The 14,756-nt window shown below is 51.6% G+C and overlaps 2 protein-coding genes and 1 non-coding gene across 3 annotated transcripts; 2 read left to right on the top strand and 1 right to left on the bottom strand.

Annotated features, from left to right (window-relative positions):
• Positions 1-264: 264 nt before the first annotated feature.
• Positions 265-3,628, bottom strand: EIF4EBP2 (eukaryotic translation initiation factor 4E binding protein 2). The gene is made up of 3 exons (XM_036386198.2): positions 3,476-3,628; positions 2,630-2,806; positions 265-2,477 (listed from the first exon to the last, which is right to left on the bottom strand). Exons 1-3 carry the CDS (start codon positions 3,612-3,614, stop codon positions 2,446-2,448), a joined length of 348 nt encoding a protein of 115 aa, XP_036242091.1. The 5' UTR covers positions 3,615-3,628; the 3' UTR covers positions 265-2,445.
• Positions 3,629-3,791: 163 nt separating this feature from the next.
• On the top strand, positions 3,792-3,863 carry TRNAE-UUC (transfer RNA glutamic acid (anticodon UUC)). The gene has a single exon. It is a non-coding gene; the product is annotated as a tRNA-Glu (tRNA).
• An 816-nt stretch (positions 3,864-4,679) lies between these two features.
• LRRC20 (leucine rich repeat containing 20) lies at positions 4,680-13,975 on the top strand. The gene is made up of 4 exons (XM_036385603.2): positions 4,680-4,846; positions 5,692-5,841; positions 7,317-7,484; positions 13,458-13,975. The coding sequence occupies exons 1-4, from the start codon at positions 4,777-4,779 to the stop codon at positions 13,604-13,606; spliced, it is 537 nt and encodes a 178-aa protein (XP_036241496.1). The 5' UTR covers positions 4,680-4,776; the 3' UTR covers positions 13,607-13,975.
• Positions 13,976-14,756: the final 781 nt, after the last annotated feature.

The following is a 14,756-nucleotide window of genomic DNA, read 5'->3' as shown; positions in this document are numbered from 1 at the left end:
CCCATCCAAAAAGTCCTTGAAGACTTCCAGGGATGAGACCAGGACAAGTGATCAGTTTGGGGCAGTTCTGCACATGGGAGACCTATGGGAAAATCAGGTTTCTCTGCATGTGACATTTTGCAATTTCACCCTTGGCTGCTGGTTCTGGGTTTGACCCTTCCCTGCTCTCTGGGCATGACTGGGAGAGAGCCCATGAGGGGATTTTGCTCCAAAGGGAAGGGAAAACCCTCTTCACCCCCTGAGTCACAGTCCAAGTCACCTTGATTTAGTAGAACCAAAATCTTTATTGATCTCACTGTAACAGCAACCACTGGCGAGAGCTTTTCTCCTCCCAAACACCTGCTTGAAGAGACGGTACAAAACAATAGAAATCCCAAACGAAGCCCCTGACTAGCAGAGGAACACTCCGGCGAGGCCAGGCAATCCCTCCCTGCTCAGCCCCCAGCCCGCTTACAAAAGGGAACCTTTGGGCAGAAAAGTTGCTGGGATGGGGAACAGAGACACAGGGAGGTTGGGAAAGGGGGCATTTGGAGAAAAAAAAAAAAAAAAGAAACAACAAAAAAGGTTTCCCTCCGGCTCCTGTCCATTTAGTCACGTTGTCCTTGGATATGGTCTGATTGTTTTTGGCTAGCAGAGCAGGTTTTTCCCAAAAGGAGCAGCTGTGCTTGAGGGCGCCAGCTCCCTGCATCCTCTGCCAAGGATGTCCTCGCCCCCTGCCCCTGCCTTGATCCGAGGGCCTAACCGACCTCCTAGGATCTTGGCTTCAAGGAAAATATATTTATTTATATATATAATATATATTTGTGTGTGTCTCATCACCACCCACCCACCCACACGCATTGCTACTCGCACTCACTCACTCGTGCGCCCACGGCTGCCGCGCTCACCTCACCTCCCACGCCAGGGAAAGGATGGCAAAGACAACCCCATTCCCTGGGGCTGTGCTTCTGCTTCTTCCTCCCCCACCCCCAAAACGAGGGGCAGCCCCCCCCTCCCTGTGAGAAAAGCAGCTGGAAGATGGGAGCTGGCCACCAGCGCCGTGCCAAACACACCTAGAGAAATAAATTACGGGATGGAAAGTGCACAAAGCCTGTGGGGTGTCCCCCTCCCCAGCACGGGGAACGAGGTGTGGGGTGACCCCAGTGAGGGAGGGACAATGGATGGAGCAGGCACTCAGGTGGGGGCTGATAAAATGGCACTTGAGAAGGTTGCAGAGCTGGTGATGGCTCCCAACAGGCAGTAAAAAATCAGAACTGGGGGGCTGGTGGGATTGGGGGGGCGCAGCCACGCCCAGCGCTGCTGGTCAGGGCAAGAGTCACATGGAGAGAGGGGGGAAAAAAATCCCCATCTCCAGGGGAGGTTTGAGATGGCCATGCTGTGCCAGGCTGGCCAAGGGGAGGTTGATGTGGAAATGCTTTATCCACGACAGCATGATCCAGCTGGGAGAAATGCCACCCTGAGAACTGAGGGTGGCATCGATGGCAGCACCCTGCCAGGAGAGCGCCCCATCCCTGCGGTGTCTGGCGAGCCCCCACAGCCCCCAGGGACACCCAGCGATTCCTGAGACATCCAACGGTGCCAGAGGGATCTCCCCCCTGTAGGATTCACATTTTAAAGGGCTGGGGGGTAAAAAAACCCGAGCGCTAAAAAGCACTTTCCCAGAAGCACTCGGCCCCAGCCCAGACAAAGTCGTTGGGGTTGAAGTGCCCCTTTTTAGTACCAAAAATAAAAGCAAGGGGGTTTTATAAAATATGGCTACATTGCTGTGAGTCCTGGCTGGTGGGTGGGGGACACTGCCCCTGGCTGGTGGGCCAAGATGGAAGAAATCCACGTAGGAGAGATGCGGACATGCTGGCTGATTCCATCAGGGACTACATCGGACCCCTGGAGCACCGAAGGGAACGGGCTCCCAGTGCTGTCCTTTGCTGAATGCCAACACACCCCAGGGAAACTCAAAAAATACCCTCCCCAGGGTGCAAGCAGGTGCATGATTTTAGGAGTGATGTTTCCCCCTCCTCCCGACAGGCTGCCCAAATTTTCCAGGAGAAGGGGGCAAAGGGGGTGACACAGCTCCAGAACACCAAGCTGCTGGCCATGGGAGGTTTGGGTAACAAGAGAGGGGAATTTTGTGGGGGCACGAGGCAGCAAAAGAGGCAAAGGGATGTTTTAAAAAGAAGCCTGGTGGAGATCAGGCTGCTGGCAGGTGGAAGAGGAGGAATAGGGCCGGATCCAGAAGGGATGCTCCGTCTGGCACATGCTGGGACCGCTCACCCGCAAAGGGGGAGAAGACAGAGCTGCACTCCCCCCAAAAAAGAGGGGGAGGAGGAGGGCGGGGAGGGGACGCTGGTGGGGACCACTGCCACCTCCACCTCGCCGGGATGGATCCTGCTAAGCCGAATGGGGGTGCACAGGGCTGGGGAGTCGCTGCCTCTCCGTGGTTCCCGCTCAGATATCCATCTCGAACTGAGCTTCGTCCCCTGGCAAGAGGCAAGGAGGGCAGCGTTAGGGGCGTCATCCTTCCCCCCAAATCCCTCCTGCCCCACCCCGGGGGTCCCTTACCCATGGAAGCAGTGTTAGGGGTGTCATCCTTCACCCCAAATCCCTCCTGTCCCGCCCGGGGATCCCTTACCCATGGATGGCTTGCCCTCCTGGTGGTTCAAGCTGTTGGCGTCCGCTTTGGGCTCCTCGCCGGGCTCGCCGGGGCTGGTGACGCCGGGGATATTGGGGAGGTGACAAGGCGGGGTCTTGGCCATGGGGGAGTTGCGGCGGTCCAGCAGGAACTTGCGGTCGTAGATGATCCGGGTGCCTGGGGGGAGGACGGGAGCAGAGTGGGGGAATCCGGTTCGGCAGCGCTTGTTTGCCGAAGGAGTTTCCCGGCGGAACGGGCCAAGGTTCTCCGCCGCGGATCGGCGGGGAGGGCTGGGGGGTGCGCGCTGCCGCTCTGCCCGCTCTTATCTGGGCACAACAGGCGATAATTCGGCCAAACACCCCGGCGGCAACCGGGTCCCGGCTGCCCCGGGGGCGCTCCACGCTGTCCCGAGCAGAGAGCTGGCAAACTCACGGCACGGGTGGGAACGCGTCCCGGGGATGCCGATGGAAGCGGCACCCCGAATCACCACCACGTGTCCCTCTGCACTGCACAGGGACAGGCGTGTCACCGCCCCGCGGTACCGGGCCGGGGCAGGGCCGAGGCACCGAGGCCCCGCTGCCCGCGTCCCACCGGGAGCTTCCCGCCGGCCCGTCCCGGGATCCGGCTGCCGCCCCGCCGGGACCCTCCGCGCTCCCGGTAGGTCCCGGAAAAACAACAAACCCATCTCCACGCGTGTGCGCCGAGGAGAGCGGGCGGAAAGCGCTCCGTATCCACGACATACAGAGGGGATACGGGCGCGGCACGCACGGTCCGCCCGCGACACGCGGCGTTCGGGCTGGCCCGGGCGCGCTCCCCCGGAGGCCCCGGCGGGCGCGGCGCTTTTACCTCCGGGCGTGGTGGAGAAGAGGGTCCCGCCGGGGGTGGTGCAGTAGTCGGCGGGGAGCTGCGCGGCGTCGCTGAGCGTGACGGTGCGGGTGGGGATGGCCCGGCTCTGGCTGGGCTGGCGGCCGCCTGCGGACGACATGGCCCCCGCTCGGCGCCGCGCTTTGTCCCCGCCGAGCGGGCGGGCGGAGCGGCCCCGCCTCTCCTCGGGACCGGCCCCGGCCCGCCCCGGCCTCGGACCCGCCCCCGGCCCCTGGGCCCACCCCGGGCCCGCCGCCGCCAGGGGGCAGGCGTCCTGCTGCACCATCCTTCCCGCGTCTCCCACGTGGTCTAGCGGTGAGGATTCCTGGTTTTCACCCAGGCGGCCCGGGTTCGACTCCCGGCGTGGGAAGACAGAGCTTTTTGCGGGTTCTTTTGGGAGGCAAGGGAGGTAAGGGTGGTGGTGTCCTGGCCAGGATACCTTCGGCCAGAATGTTTTGGCTAGACCGAGCTGAATGAAGTCACTGGGAAAAGGAATGCATCCAAATATCCCAAATCAAAAAAGGGGTTCTGTCCCCATATCTCTAACCAGGAAATGGGATGTATCCCCATATCCCATATCAGGAAAGGGATTCTGTCCCCATATCCCATATCAGGAAAGGGGTTGTATTCCTGTATCCTAATCCAGGAAAATGGTTGTATCCCCATATCCCATACCATGTAATAGCATTCATCTCCATATTCCAAACCAGGAAAAGGGCATGGATCCCTATATCCCAAATAAAGAAATGGATTGCATCCCCTTATGCCAAACCAGGAAAGGGCTTGCATCCCCATATCCCACACAAGGAAAGGACAGCCATGCCCATGTCCCAAACCAGGGAATAGGATTTATCCCCATGTCCCAAACCAGGGAATAGGATTCATCCCCATATCCCAAACCGGGAAAATGGCATATCCAATACCAGGAAGGGGGATGCATCCAAATATCTCAGACCAGGAAAAGGGATGCACCCTCATTTCCCAAACCAAGAAAGGAGATGAATCCCCATATCCCATACCAGGAAAGGGGATATATTCCAAGCCAGGGAATAGGGTGCACCTACATACCCCAAAAGCACCATCCTGGAAAGCTGGGAATCTCACCCCAAGGGACATGCCAGCCCCAGCACAGCCTCCCTCCCTCCCCTGGGAACACTGATCCCGCCGGTTATTTTTAGCATCGCTCTCCCGGAGAACAGAGTGGCTGGTTTCTCTCTCCAGCCCTGGATCCCCCAGGGCACAGCGCATTCCCGGCGGGACCGGCCGCCCTCCTGCACAGGAGGATGGGCGAGGCGGTGGCCCGGGTGGCCAGGAAGGTGAACGACACGGTGGAGAACAAGGCGGATTCCCTGGGTAAGGCCGCTGGAGAACAAAGCGGATTCCCGGGCTGAGCCCGGCGCTCCGTGCCGGGGCCGCACAGGGATCGGGTAGCTGGGAGCAGGGCTCTGGTTTTCACTGCCACAGGCTAAAAAAAGCTGTCGGCGTTCCCTCCCCGCGGCTCCGGAGAAGGGAAAGGCTCCCCCAAAGGGCCCTCAAAGTCAGAGCAGGTTCACATAATCCCGTGGGATGTGTCCCCTCCTTGGGAGCACGACAGGAGCAGATTTTTCCCCACGTGGCCGTGTCAGATTTATGCTTTCCTGCAGTTTCCCCATTTCCAGCTAATACCCAAGAGCAGGGTGCAGTTCATCAAAGGAGAGAGATGAAAGCCATTCATTTTTATTCCCACTGGATTCCTGGCCCTGGGATATAAACCAGAGCATGGCAGGAGCTGGAGCTTCATCTCTCAGGCTCCCCACATCCTCCTGAGAGAAACGTGGGAGGATGGAACTTGCTCCACCAGCCCCCGCAGTGGCTTTGGGGAGGGGGCAGGAAGCAGAGCCCATCCTGGGGCTGGGATACAGGGTTTCCATCCCTGGAGTCTCCTGGGAGGGGAAAGAGAAACGACTCAGGACAAAACAAGAAGGCCACGAGGTGAGAGGCACAACCAAATCTTTTTTCCCCTCCCCACCACTTGCCTTAGGACAACCAGCCATGACCATGAGAAATCCAGCCAGGAATGCCCAGGGAAATCCCTGCTCCATCCCCCAGCAGTGCAATAGGCATCCCTGGGCTGCTCAGCTGCCCCCAGGGAATCGGGGACACGGGGGGAGCAGGGGACTGAAGTTGTCAGCCCCTTGCCTGGGTCTCTCTGTGCGCAGATCTGGCCAACTGCAAGCTGATGTCCTTCCCTGTTGGAGTCTACAAAGCCGTGAGGAGCGTCACCGAGGGCATCCACCGCATCTCCCTGGCCAACAATGAGCTCAAGTCCATCACCAGCCGATTTGTCACCACCTTCAGCCAGCTGAGAGGTAAGGCACTGCCACTTCCAACCCTCTGGGGCACGCCAGGAGCCCCCGGCTGGCTGCAGAGGGGGCAAAGCACCCACGCGTCTCCCCTGAGCTCACACCTCATTGCAAGCGTTAGTTCAGACCCCAAAAAACCCATTTTTGGTTATACCTTCTGGCCCCCGAAGGACGAGGACACTGGTTCTGCTCTCACCCACCCTTCCAAAGTGGTTTCAGGCTGCTGTGGGGTCACTCAGCACCCCCAGCTCCCTCCAGGCATGGGGTTGAGGATGGAGGAGGACAGGAAAGGCAGCTTGGGGATAACAACGGAACAATATCCAGGCTGTGCCGAGTAATTAGTCCTCGTAGTGCGACATCAATGAGAGCTAATCACTGCAGGAGATGGGAGCGATCATCAGCACGGCGGGGACACCTCCCTGCCGAGCCCAGAGAAGGCGGCCCGAGGCTAATCCGATAAAAAATGGCCATGCAAGCATCCAGAGCATCCAGAGCATCCAGCACCAAGGTATTGAGCACTGAGGGCGGCGCTGGGGATGCTCTGGCAGCTTCTAAAATCAATTTTATTCCTACGACGGTAGCACACAAATGCCGCTGTGCTGGGTGCCTGCGGGGGCTTCCCTTGTCCTGGAGCTGCAGCATCCACTGTGAGAGCACCCCTGGGCTGGGGAAAGGAAACACATGCAGCAAAGGAAATCAATTTCCATTTTCTAGACAGCACAACCAGCCCTGGAGGGGAAAAAAAAATGACTTTGCTTCCCAGCAAGGGCTTTTCTCCACCAGCGAACCAATTGCTCCAGCAGTCAGCTGTGCTGGGTCCCAGCAGGAACAGATGCCCCAGGGCTGGGGACAGGCTGAATAAGGCAGGACCTATAAATACCAGGTATTAGCAGGGGCAGGGCGGCTTGTGTGGGTATTTATAGTGCAGAAAGCCCTGTGTCACTGGAGAAGGGCGCTGGGACAGCGGGATTTGGGTTCTGTGCCCGGGAGTGCCGCTCCTGGCCCCCACAGGAGCTCATTTCTGGGGCGGGAAAGCATCGTGGATGGGTAAACTGTGACAAATAGGTATTTTTCACAGCTAAAGACCTCTCTCCCACCATTCTGTTTATTCCTCAGAAGGGCTTCAGGCACATGAATACAGAGGGCTAGCCTTAAGCCATGACAAATGACCATTGGGGAGGTAATTGCACTGAGTTTATGAGGAAATATTCCTTATTTTCTTACAGACTCTGCTTGCAAAAGGCTGCCCAATTTCATTAGGAAAACATTGCTCCCAAATGTGTGGTCTTCCCAGCAGGGAAATCTACAATGGCAACCACGGAAAACAGCAAAAAAACTTTAAAAGCCCAATTTTTGGAGCTGGAATCCCATTGACGTACCTGGCAGTCCACGGGGGCCAGAGGCTGTAAATCAAGCCGTGCATTAGTAATTTTCCCACCTTTTTCTCTGCATCCCACCACCTCCCTTCTCTCTCTTCCCAGAGCTCAACCTGGCAGGCAATTACCTGCACCGCCTGCCCGAGGAAATCACCTCCCTGCTGCACCTCCGCACCATCGACCTCTCCCGAAACCGGTTCCGGCGCTTCCCGGAGCCCCTGGCCACCGTGCCCGCCCTGGAGACCATCGACCTGGAAGAGAACGAGATCGCAGGTGAGGGGGAACCTTTTCCCACTGGGAAAAAGGCGATTTAGCACTGTGAGAAACAACTGCTCGCGTTGGAAATGTAAAGAGGTTTGTTAAACCTTGATGAAAATACAACAAAGGACTATGTAAGTGTGAAAAACGCCAGTCACTTGGGGTTTTTTTAGATTTTAAAAGTTTAATAGTAATAAAATGGTTATTAAATTAGCAATATAATTAGTGTAATAATAATTTGGACAATTAGGATTAGGACAATATGAGACAATAAAAACAAAGAGTTACAGACAGTCCGGGTACCTCTTTCTGGGCAAAATAAGCCTGAAAAAGGACCCACGTTAACAGAGGATTAACCCTTAAAAGCAACAGCCTGTTGCATATTCCTACACCTCATCCATGATGCATAAATTCCATTCAAACCCAGGATTCTGTCTGGGCAGTGTCAGCTTCTTCCTCTGAATCCTGACTGAGTCTTCAGGGCTGAGGGAGGCAGGAAGAACTCGATAATGGAGCAATAAATTCTCTTTCTCTGAGAGATTTGGGTGTCCTGTGGCTGCTATCTCGCTGCAAGTCCTTTCTGTAAAAAAGTATCTTACATAGCATAGTTTCTATTTTAACATTATGTTATAACCTAAAACTGTATTTAACACACTACTTAAGTAAATTAATACAGCATAACTTTCTAACACAACACATATAATATTCATTTGAATATTTGCCAAAAGCCAATCATAAAATACGCATTTTTCACATAAGGAAAAGTTCACAGCTCTGGGAACTGCCCTTGTGGATAGCACTTGGCCAGTTCATCATCAAGGTGGATGCTCAGTCTTTTATGCCCCTGGGGGTTGCATCAGGCAGCCCTGGCCCCTCTGTCAGAGGGGCTTCTTTGCCATTTATCAGTGCAGACTGCTTTCTTGTAACTGCATTGGAGATCAGGTGTTGCCATGCCCACCCCCTCAGCACCAGGCTTGTCCATTCCCACCTGTCCCATGCAAGGGGCACATGTGCAGCCTCCTTTGTACCTGTCCTAGACAGCCCTGGCTGTGTGATGGCAGCAATACAGGGGGGAAAGGGAACTGTGGGGAGAACAGAGGACATCTAAACCACAATAACATAACTATACACCACTAAAGCTTCTCTTAATATTCACACAATAGTTATCTTTTAATTGCGAGAGCCAATCATCTCATTATCCATCTATACCAGCATCACCCAGGGCTGTTGCTAAATAATCAGAGCCTGCTCAGCCATTTGCCTTTCCTGGGAAAGGAAATTTGCCTCCCAGGGCAAAGCTGCTGCAGGCACAGTGGGAGCCAAGCCCCATTCGAGCTGCCCCATTCACCACGCTGGGATGTAGCTCTTAGAGGCACCTCCAGCTGGGACCCCAAAATCCTCAGATTTCATTAAAAAAACCAGAGCTGATTGCAGAACCCAGCCCCAGGAATGTTGGGCCGGGATGTTTGCTTCCAGGCTAAGCAAAGACACCTGAACATTTCCCAGAACAAACAGCAGCTGTTTAACACTACAAAATCCCCTAAAAATTAAATTAAAAGAATGGCAAGAGCCGCTCATCCCTCAGCCCTGCAGCGGCAGGCAAATTTTTCATGTGAAAAAAACCGAAGGCTTTGGAGTCTGTGAAAGCTGGGCAAAAGGGGCAGCTGTTGTACACAGATAAAAGTGAATTTATTTAGCAGGCAGCCTTCAAAGAGCCCAGGCTGGAGCATCCTACAGCCCCCACGGAGCCCCAGGGAGGCGAATCTCGGAGTCCACTCAATTTTGCTGTTTTATCTGGGGTTCTTCAGCTGCTGCAGGGAAACTGCTCCCTGCAACAGGAGGTTTGTTACCAGCCTCACATCAGCTGCTCCCCAGCTGTGCCTGCAGAAACGCTGGAATTAAAAACTGCTTCCACAGGAGCCAGACAAGGACAAGGCTTTTCCTCACCCTCTTTTTCTCTCTCTCCTGCCTCCTGGCTTGCTTTTAGCCCCCTCCATCACTTTTTCAGTTCAATTGGCTGATTTCAACCCGAGCTGGTCTCCAAACTGCATTTTCCCCGCTGGTTTTGTGGAAGCAGGATGCTGCAAGAAGGGAATGCAGCTTTTTGGTGCCTCTTTCCCTGCTACAATGCAGGGAGGAAAGGCTGCATGCAGGGCTGCACCCAAGCTGGATTGCTCCTGGGGGACAGGGTGGCCTGAGAAGCCAGGTTTGGTCACCTCCCACCAGGCTCCCCTCGGCTGGGAGGGGCCCTCCAGATGTGGAGAAAATAAAAAAAAAAACAGATAAAATTTGACAAGTCCAAGCCAAGATGTTGTAGGGATATGTGTGAGTAGTGCACACGATGCTGTCTGGCTGCAGAAATGGGTGATGTGAGCTTATCTCACACATTTTCTGGAAAGGGGAGAGGAAAAACACCAGAAAGCCAGGGGATTTCAGCCCATGTTTTCCAAGGAAACAAAAAAAACACCTGGGGGATCACCCTGCTGCCACCAGCCCTTCCCAAACAGGTTCCCCAGCAGGTGAGCTGGTGTTTGCAGGGCTGCAGTGCCCTGGTTTGTGGGGCTGTGCCAGTGCTGGTCCTGCCTGTCCTCCTGGGCCAAGCCAGGCGTGCTGAGAGGCTCCTGCCAGGGCTGCAAACCCCGTTTGAAAGCTCCTGCTGAAGGAGCTGAGTAAGACTTGTAAGGCAAATCGAGCTGCAGGTGGTAGGTGGTGTTTTCCAAAGGGAAACAGGAGTGAAAGGAGATTAATTCATGCCTGCCTGGAGCCTGTGGGCTCTGTGAAAGGAGACATTTAGTGCCACAAGCCACCCTTTTCATCTAAATAAGCTCTTAACCCTGGACTGTAATTATGTATATGTTACTGTCAGCGCTTTTAACTCTTTCCCTGGTAATTAGAGTTATATCAAATCAGCTTTTAAAGCTCCCAAATCCATGGGGATGTTTTGGTGCCTGGAGCTTCAGCTTCTCTTTCCCTTATTCCTTGATCAAAGGTTTCAAAGTGATGATGTTGAGGCTGGGGAGGTCACTGCTGGCTGGGGGCAGCTGTGGTTAAATTTGTCCTCCTGAGGATGTTGAGATGGGACAAAGGGAGGTGGTTTCAAACTCAGGGTGGGGCTAGATGGGACATTGGGAAGAAATTCTGCCACAGAGACACTGTGCATTCCTGGCAGTGCCCAGGGCCAGGCTGGATGGGGCTTACACCAACCTGGGGCAGTGGGAGGTGTCCCTGTGTCCATCCAGGGGTGCACTGCATCAGCTCTAAGGTCCCTTCCAACCCAGACCATGTCACATTCTGCTTTAATTATGTAAAAAAGCCTTTTCCCTCCCTGTCTTTTGCTTAACTGGTGGAGCTAGCACGAATAACTCAGGCTCAAATGCAAGTGCCTCATCCATTGGGGAGGCAGCAAGGGATGTTTTGGGTTGTTTTTGGAGGAATTTGTGGCTGGCAGGGCACAACCCTACAGCTACAGGCTGCACGGTGTGCCCTGCCTGTCCCTTCATGCCAGGGGTGAGTCACTGCTCCTCACCTGGAATTAAGGTGCAGAGCTGAGCTCTTCCCAGCCTGGGAAGGTCTTGGTCCCCAGAATACTTCACTGAACTCCTTAATCTAAGCAAAATGGGTGAAAGCACTTTTAACTTGAACATGCTGCCTGAGAGGATGATTAAACTTCTTATTCTCCACTGCATTAGGTGATGATTAAACAGGAAGATGTATGAAACAAAATATATTACTTTTGTGCTTCAAAGGGGAAAAAAAAAAACCCAAGCAAAATGAAACGGGGGACTGGCAGTGAACAAATCCACCATGAAGAAGAGTTATTAAAAAATTCATGTGAATCTCTGCCTGATGAGCTGTGCTCTCCTAGGGAATTTGTGTATGGAAAATATCACCATTTTCTGGAGGAGAAAGAGGGGAAAAAAAACAAAGGCATCGAAGTGTTTGAGTCTTTTTCCAGCATAAAATAAATTTCATGGTTTAAAAATCACATAACCATCTACCAGATATAATTACAACACTGCAATTCTGCTCCAGGTGCTGGCAGAGGAAATAGGAGCTGGGGTAGAAAAAGCTCTTGTCATTCTGGTGGCCAAATTAAAAAAGAAATTGGTTCTGGTAAATCAGACAGGTGGGCTTTGCTAGCCCAAAATATTGTGAATTGTAGCAAAATCCATCACCGTTTAATTACCTAAATTAGGGTTAGGTTTTCATATCAGCCTCAGTGGATACACATTGGGACCATCCAGCTGAGCTGCACCCTTTTTTTAAACACAGAGTTTGTAAATGTCGTGTTTTCTGAAGGACAACACCCAAATTCGTGGAAATTGCAGAACAGAAGGGGGCCTGTGGGTGGCTCAGAGCCATTTTGCAGCCCGTCCAACAAGGGCAAAGACCACGAGCCTTCCTGTCAGCCCGGAGAGGGCTCCTGGGCATTGCAACACCGGGGAGAAAATCAGGGAATGGGGCTTTGAATCCCCATTCAGTGGCCCAGCAGGGGTTTTATTAGCTGGGAGAACTGGAGGGCAGTGCCCACACTGCCTCTGGGTGTTTGCACCTCCCTGACACATTCCTTAGAACCCCAAGATCATTTAGGTTGGAAAAGGTCTCCAGGACCATCGAGTCCAACCAATAACCATTTGCCTGAGCAGTTGGATAAATTAATATTTCACTGATTTTCTGTTTGATCAAAACCTGCAGACAGGCTTAACATCAACAGCAAACCTTTGTTGTTAAACTCAAAAAACCCCTCAAGTTACCACCACAGCTCCACACAAGTAGTGGTACCTCCTTACAATCAATTACCCAATCAAATAATATTAATTCCTCAATCATTTATCCCTCAGTCAACCATCCTTCAAATAATCCCAACTCAATACCCTCAAATACAAAATTCGAATTAGCTGCCTCAAAATTAATACACCTTTTAAACAATTTTTGTTATAAAAGCATTCCTACCAAAATTGTCATTTTTTTCAACAAAACCACAATTTTTTAATTCTAAGCCAACAGCAGAATTCTTAAACTTTCAATCCTTCCCACCATTATTTCAATAAATTACAACAAAAAACTAACAATTTTAGCTCTTACATTTAGTATTCCTATAGCAATTCCACCAAAAACACCTATAACTATTACATTTCTTTTACCCGTAAACACACCCAAACAAAACAACTTTCCAAAAAACTCAATTATGTCTGTGCCATTTATTGCCTCAAATCCAAAAATCTTTTAAATACAATGTTTCAAACCACAACCAACCAAAATTAACTGACAACCTAACTCACCGTAATAAAGCAATTTACATTACAAACATGCGAAATACTGATACAAATGTCACTATAATTTCTTACATGTTTTAACCCAATAATTTGGGTTAAATATAGATATAGATATAGATATAGATATAGATATAATATATAACATATAACATATATAACATATATCATATTATATAATATATACTATATAACATATAATATATACTATATAATATTATAAATTATATAAATTATATTTTATATATGTATTATATATCCTATAATATATATTATATATTATATATTATATAGTACATATTATATATTACATATTATGTATTACGTATTATATAATATATAATCTATATTATTATATATTATATGTTATATATTATGTATTATGTATTATATATATATTATGTTATATATTATATATTATATGTTATGTTGTATGTTGCATATAATTTATTTATATTATATTATATTACATTAAATTATGTTATACTATATTAATTATATATTATATGTGTATTATAACTATAACCATAACTAAATATAAATATAAATATAAATATAAATATAAATATAAATATAAATATAAATATAAATATAAATGTAAATATAAATGTAAATATAAATCCTGTATCAGGTTTGCTTCAGGCTGTCCATCAAGAGGAGCTTTCACCCCTCCACTCCTCCAGGATGGATTTTCACCTCCCTGCTCTCTTTCCAGAGGTGCCCACGGACAAATTGGCCTCCATGGCGCTGCTGCGGAGCCTCAACCTGCGAGCCAACCCCGTGGGCCCCGAGGTGCGGCTGCTGGTCCGGCCCCTGGTTCCCTTCGAGCTGCTGCTGTCTCCAGAGGAGCCCATCCATCCCTGAATCCCGGCAGCGTTCCCGGGTGCCCGAGCTGTCCCGAGGGGGGCTGCCCCCCACAGGGGGTTGGCTCGGCTCAGTCCCTGCTGCGCCCCCATCTCCGCCCCCAGGCGGGTCCCAAACCCGAGCCAGTGCCTCGTTTTTCCCGTGGAGGGATGGCTCTGCCAAATCCCAAGCCAGGCAATCTCCTGCTTATGCCTTTTGGGGGTGCAGAGGAGCTGTAGCACATGGGGTGGGAGGTTTGGGTGGAGCTGGGGGGATCTGGATGTGCAGCTCCCACCTGAGAGCATCAGGAGGACATCCCTGCAGCTGGAAGGGCTCTCCCTGGAATTGCTGCCATGATGGTGGTGTGCCAAGTGCCTGATTAAATGCTTTCCTGTTACATCGAGGGGTTTGTGTCTAATTAAATTCCAATTACCAGTCTTGTCCTTAGAGAAGCCCCTTTGCACAGCTGCTCACTGCAGCCTCCAAGCTGGATTCTCCCAGACCCAAGCTGTACTTCTCCGGAAAAATCCTTGTTTTCCAAGGAATTTTTCTTCCCTTCTGCTTTTTTACTGTGGAAGCCAAAGTGGCCCAATGCCAGTGGGTCCCCACACGCTGCTCACCCCGTGGCTGTCCCCAGAGGTGTGTGCCCACCTCTCTGGTGCTGTGGGTCCTCAAGTTGTGCTGATTCCCTTCCCAGAAAGAAATGTCTGGAGAGAGTGGCTTCTCGGTGGCAGAGAGGCCACTGCCAAGCACACCCATGTCCCTTAGCAGTTGGCTGCCTGCAAAAAAAAATTCCTGGGAGAAACCCCAGATGTTATCTCCAAACGCCTTGTTTAAACAGCTCCCTTGTTTGTTCCTTTGGGTATTTAAGGGACAAACACTTCCCAGTGCTGTGTGCGGGTTGGGGACAGCCAGGAATGGTAAATCCTGTAAATATTTGACTTTTCGACTTGCCAAACTTTGGTAAAAGATTATGGTAAGAGATGTTGGGCTTGCTGGAGGAGCTGGGGTTGAGCAGAGCAGCCTGAAGCAGCATCCCTAAACATCGCGCTGCTTCTCCCTCTGCTGGATTGATGCGTGGGGGATCTCCCCACTCGTCTGGAGGCTCATTTTCCTCCCGGGATGGCCAGGAGCGCTGCTGGGGACACCGGCCATCAGCTGCCAGCATCAC

The sequence above is a fragment of the Molothrus ater genome, chromosome 8, assembly GCF_012460135.2.
Source record: "Molothrus ater isolate BHLD 08-10-18 breed brown headed cowbird chromosome 8, BPBGC_Mater_1.1, whole genome shotgun sequence".
Classification (NCBI taxonomy): Eukaryota; Metazoa; Chordata; class Aves; order Passeriformes; family Icteridae; genus Molothrus; species Molothrus ater.
This window is presented reverse-complemented; position numbering and strand designations above follow the sequence as displayed.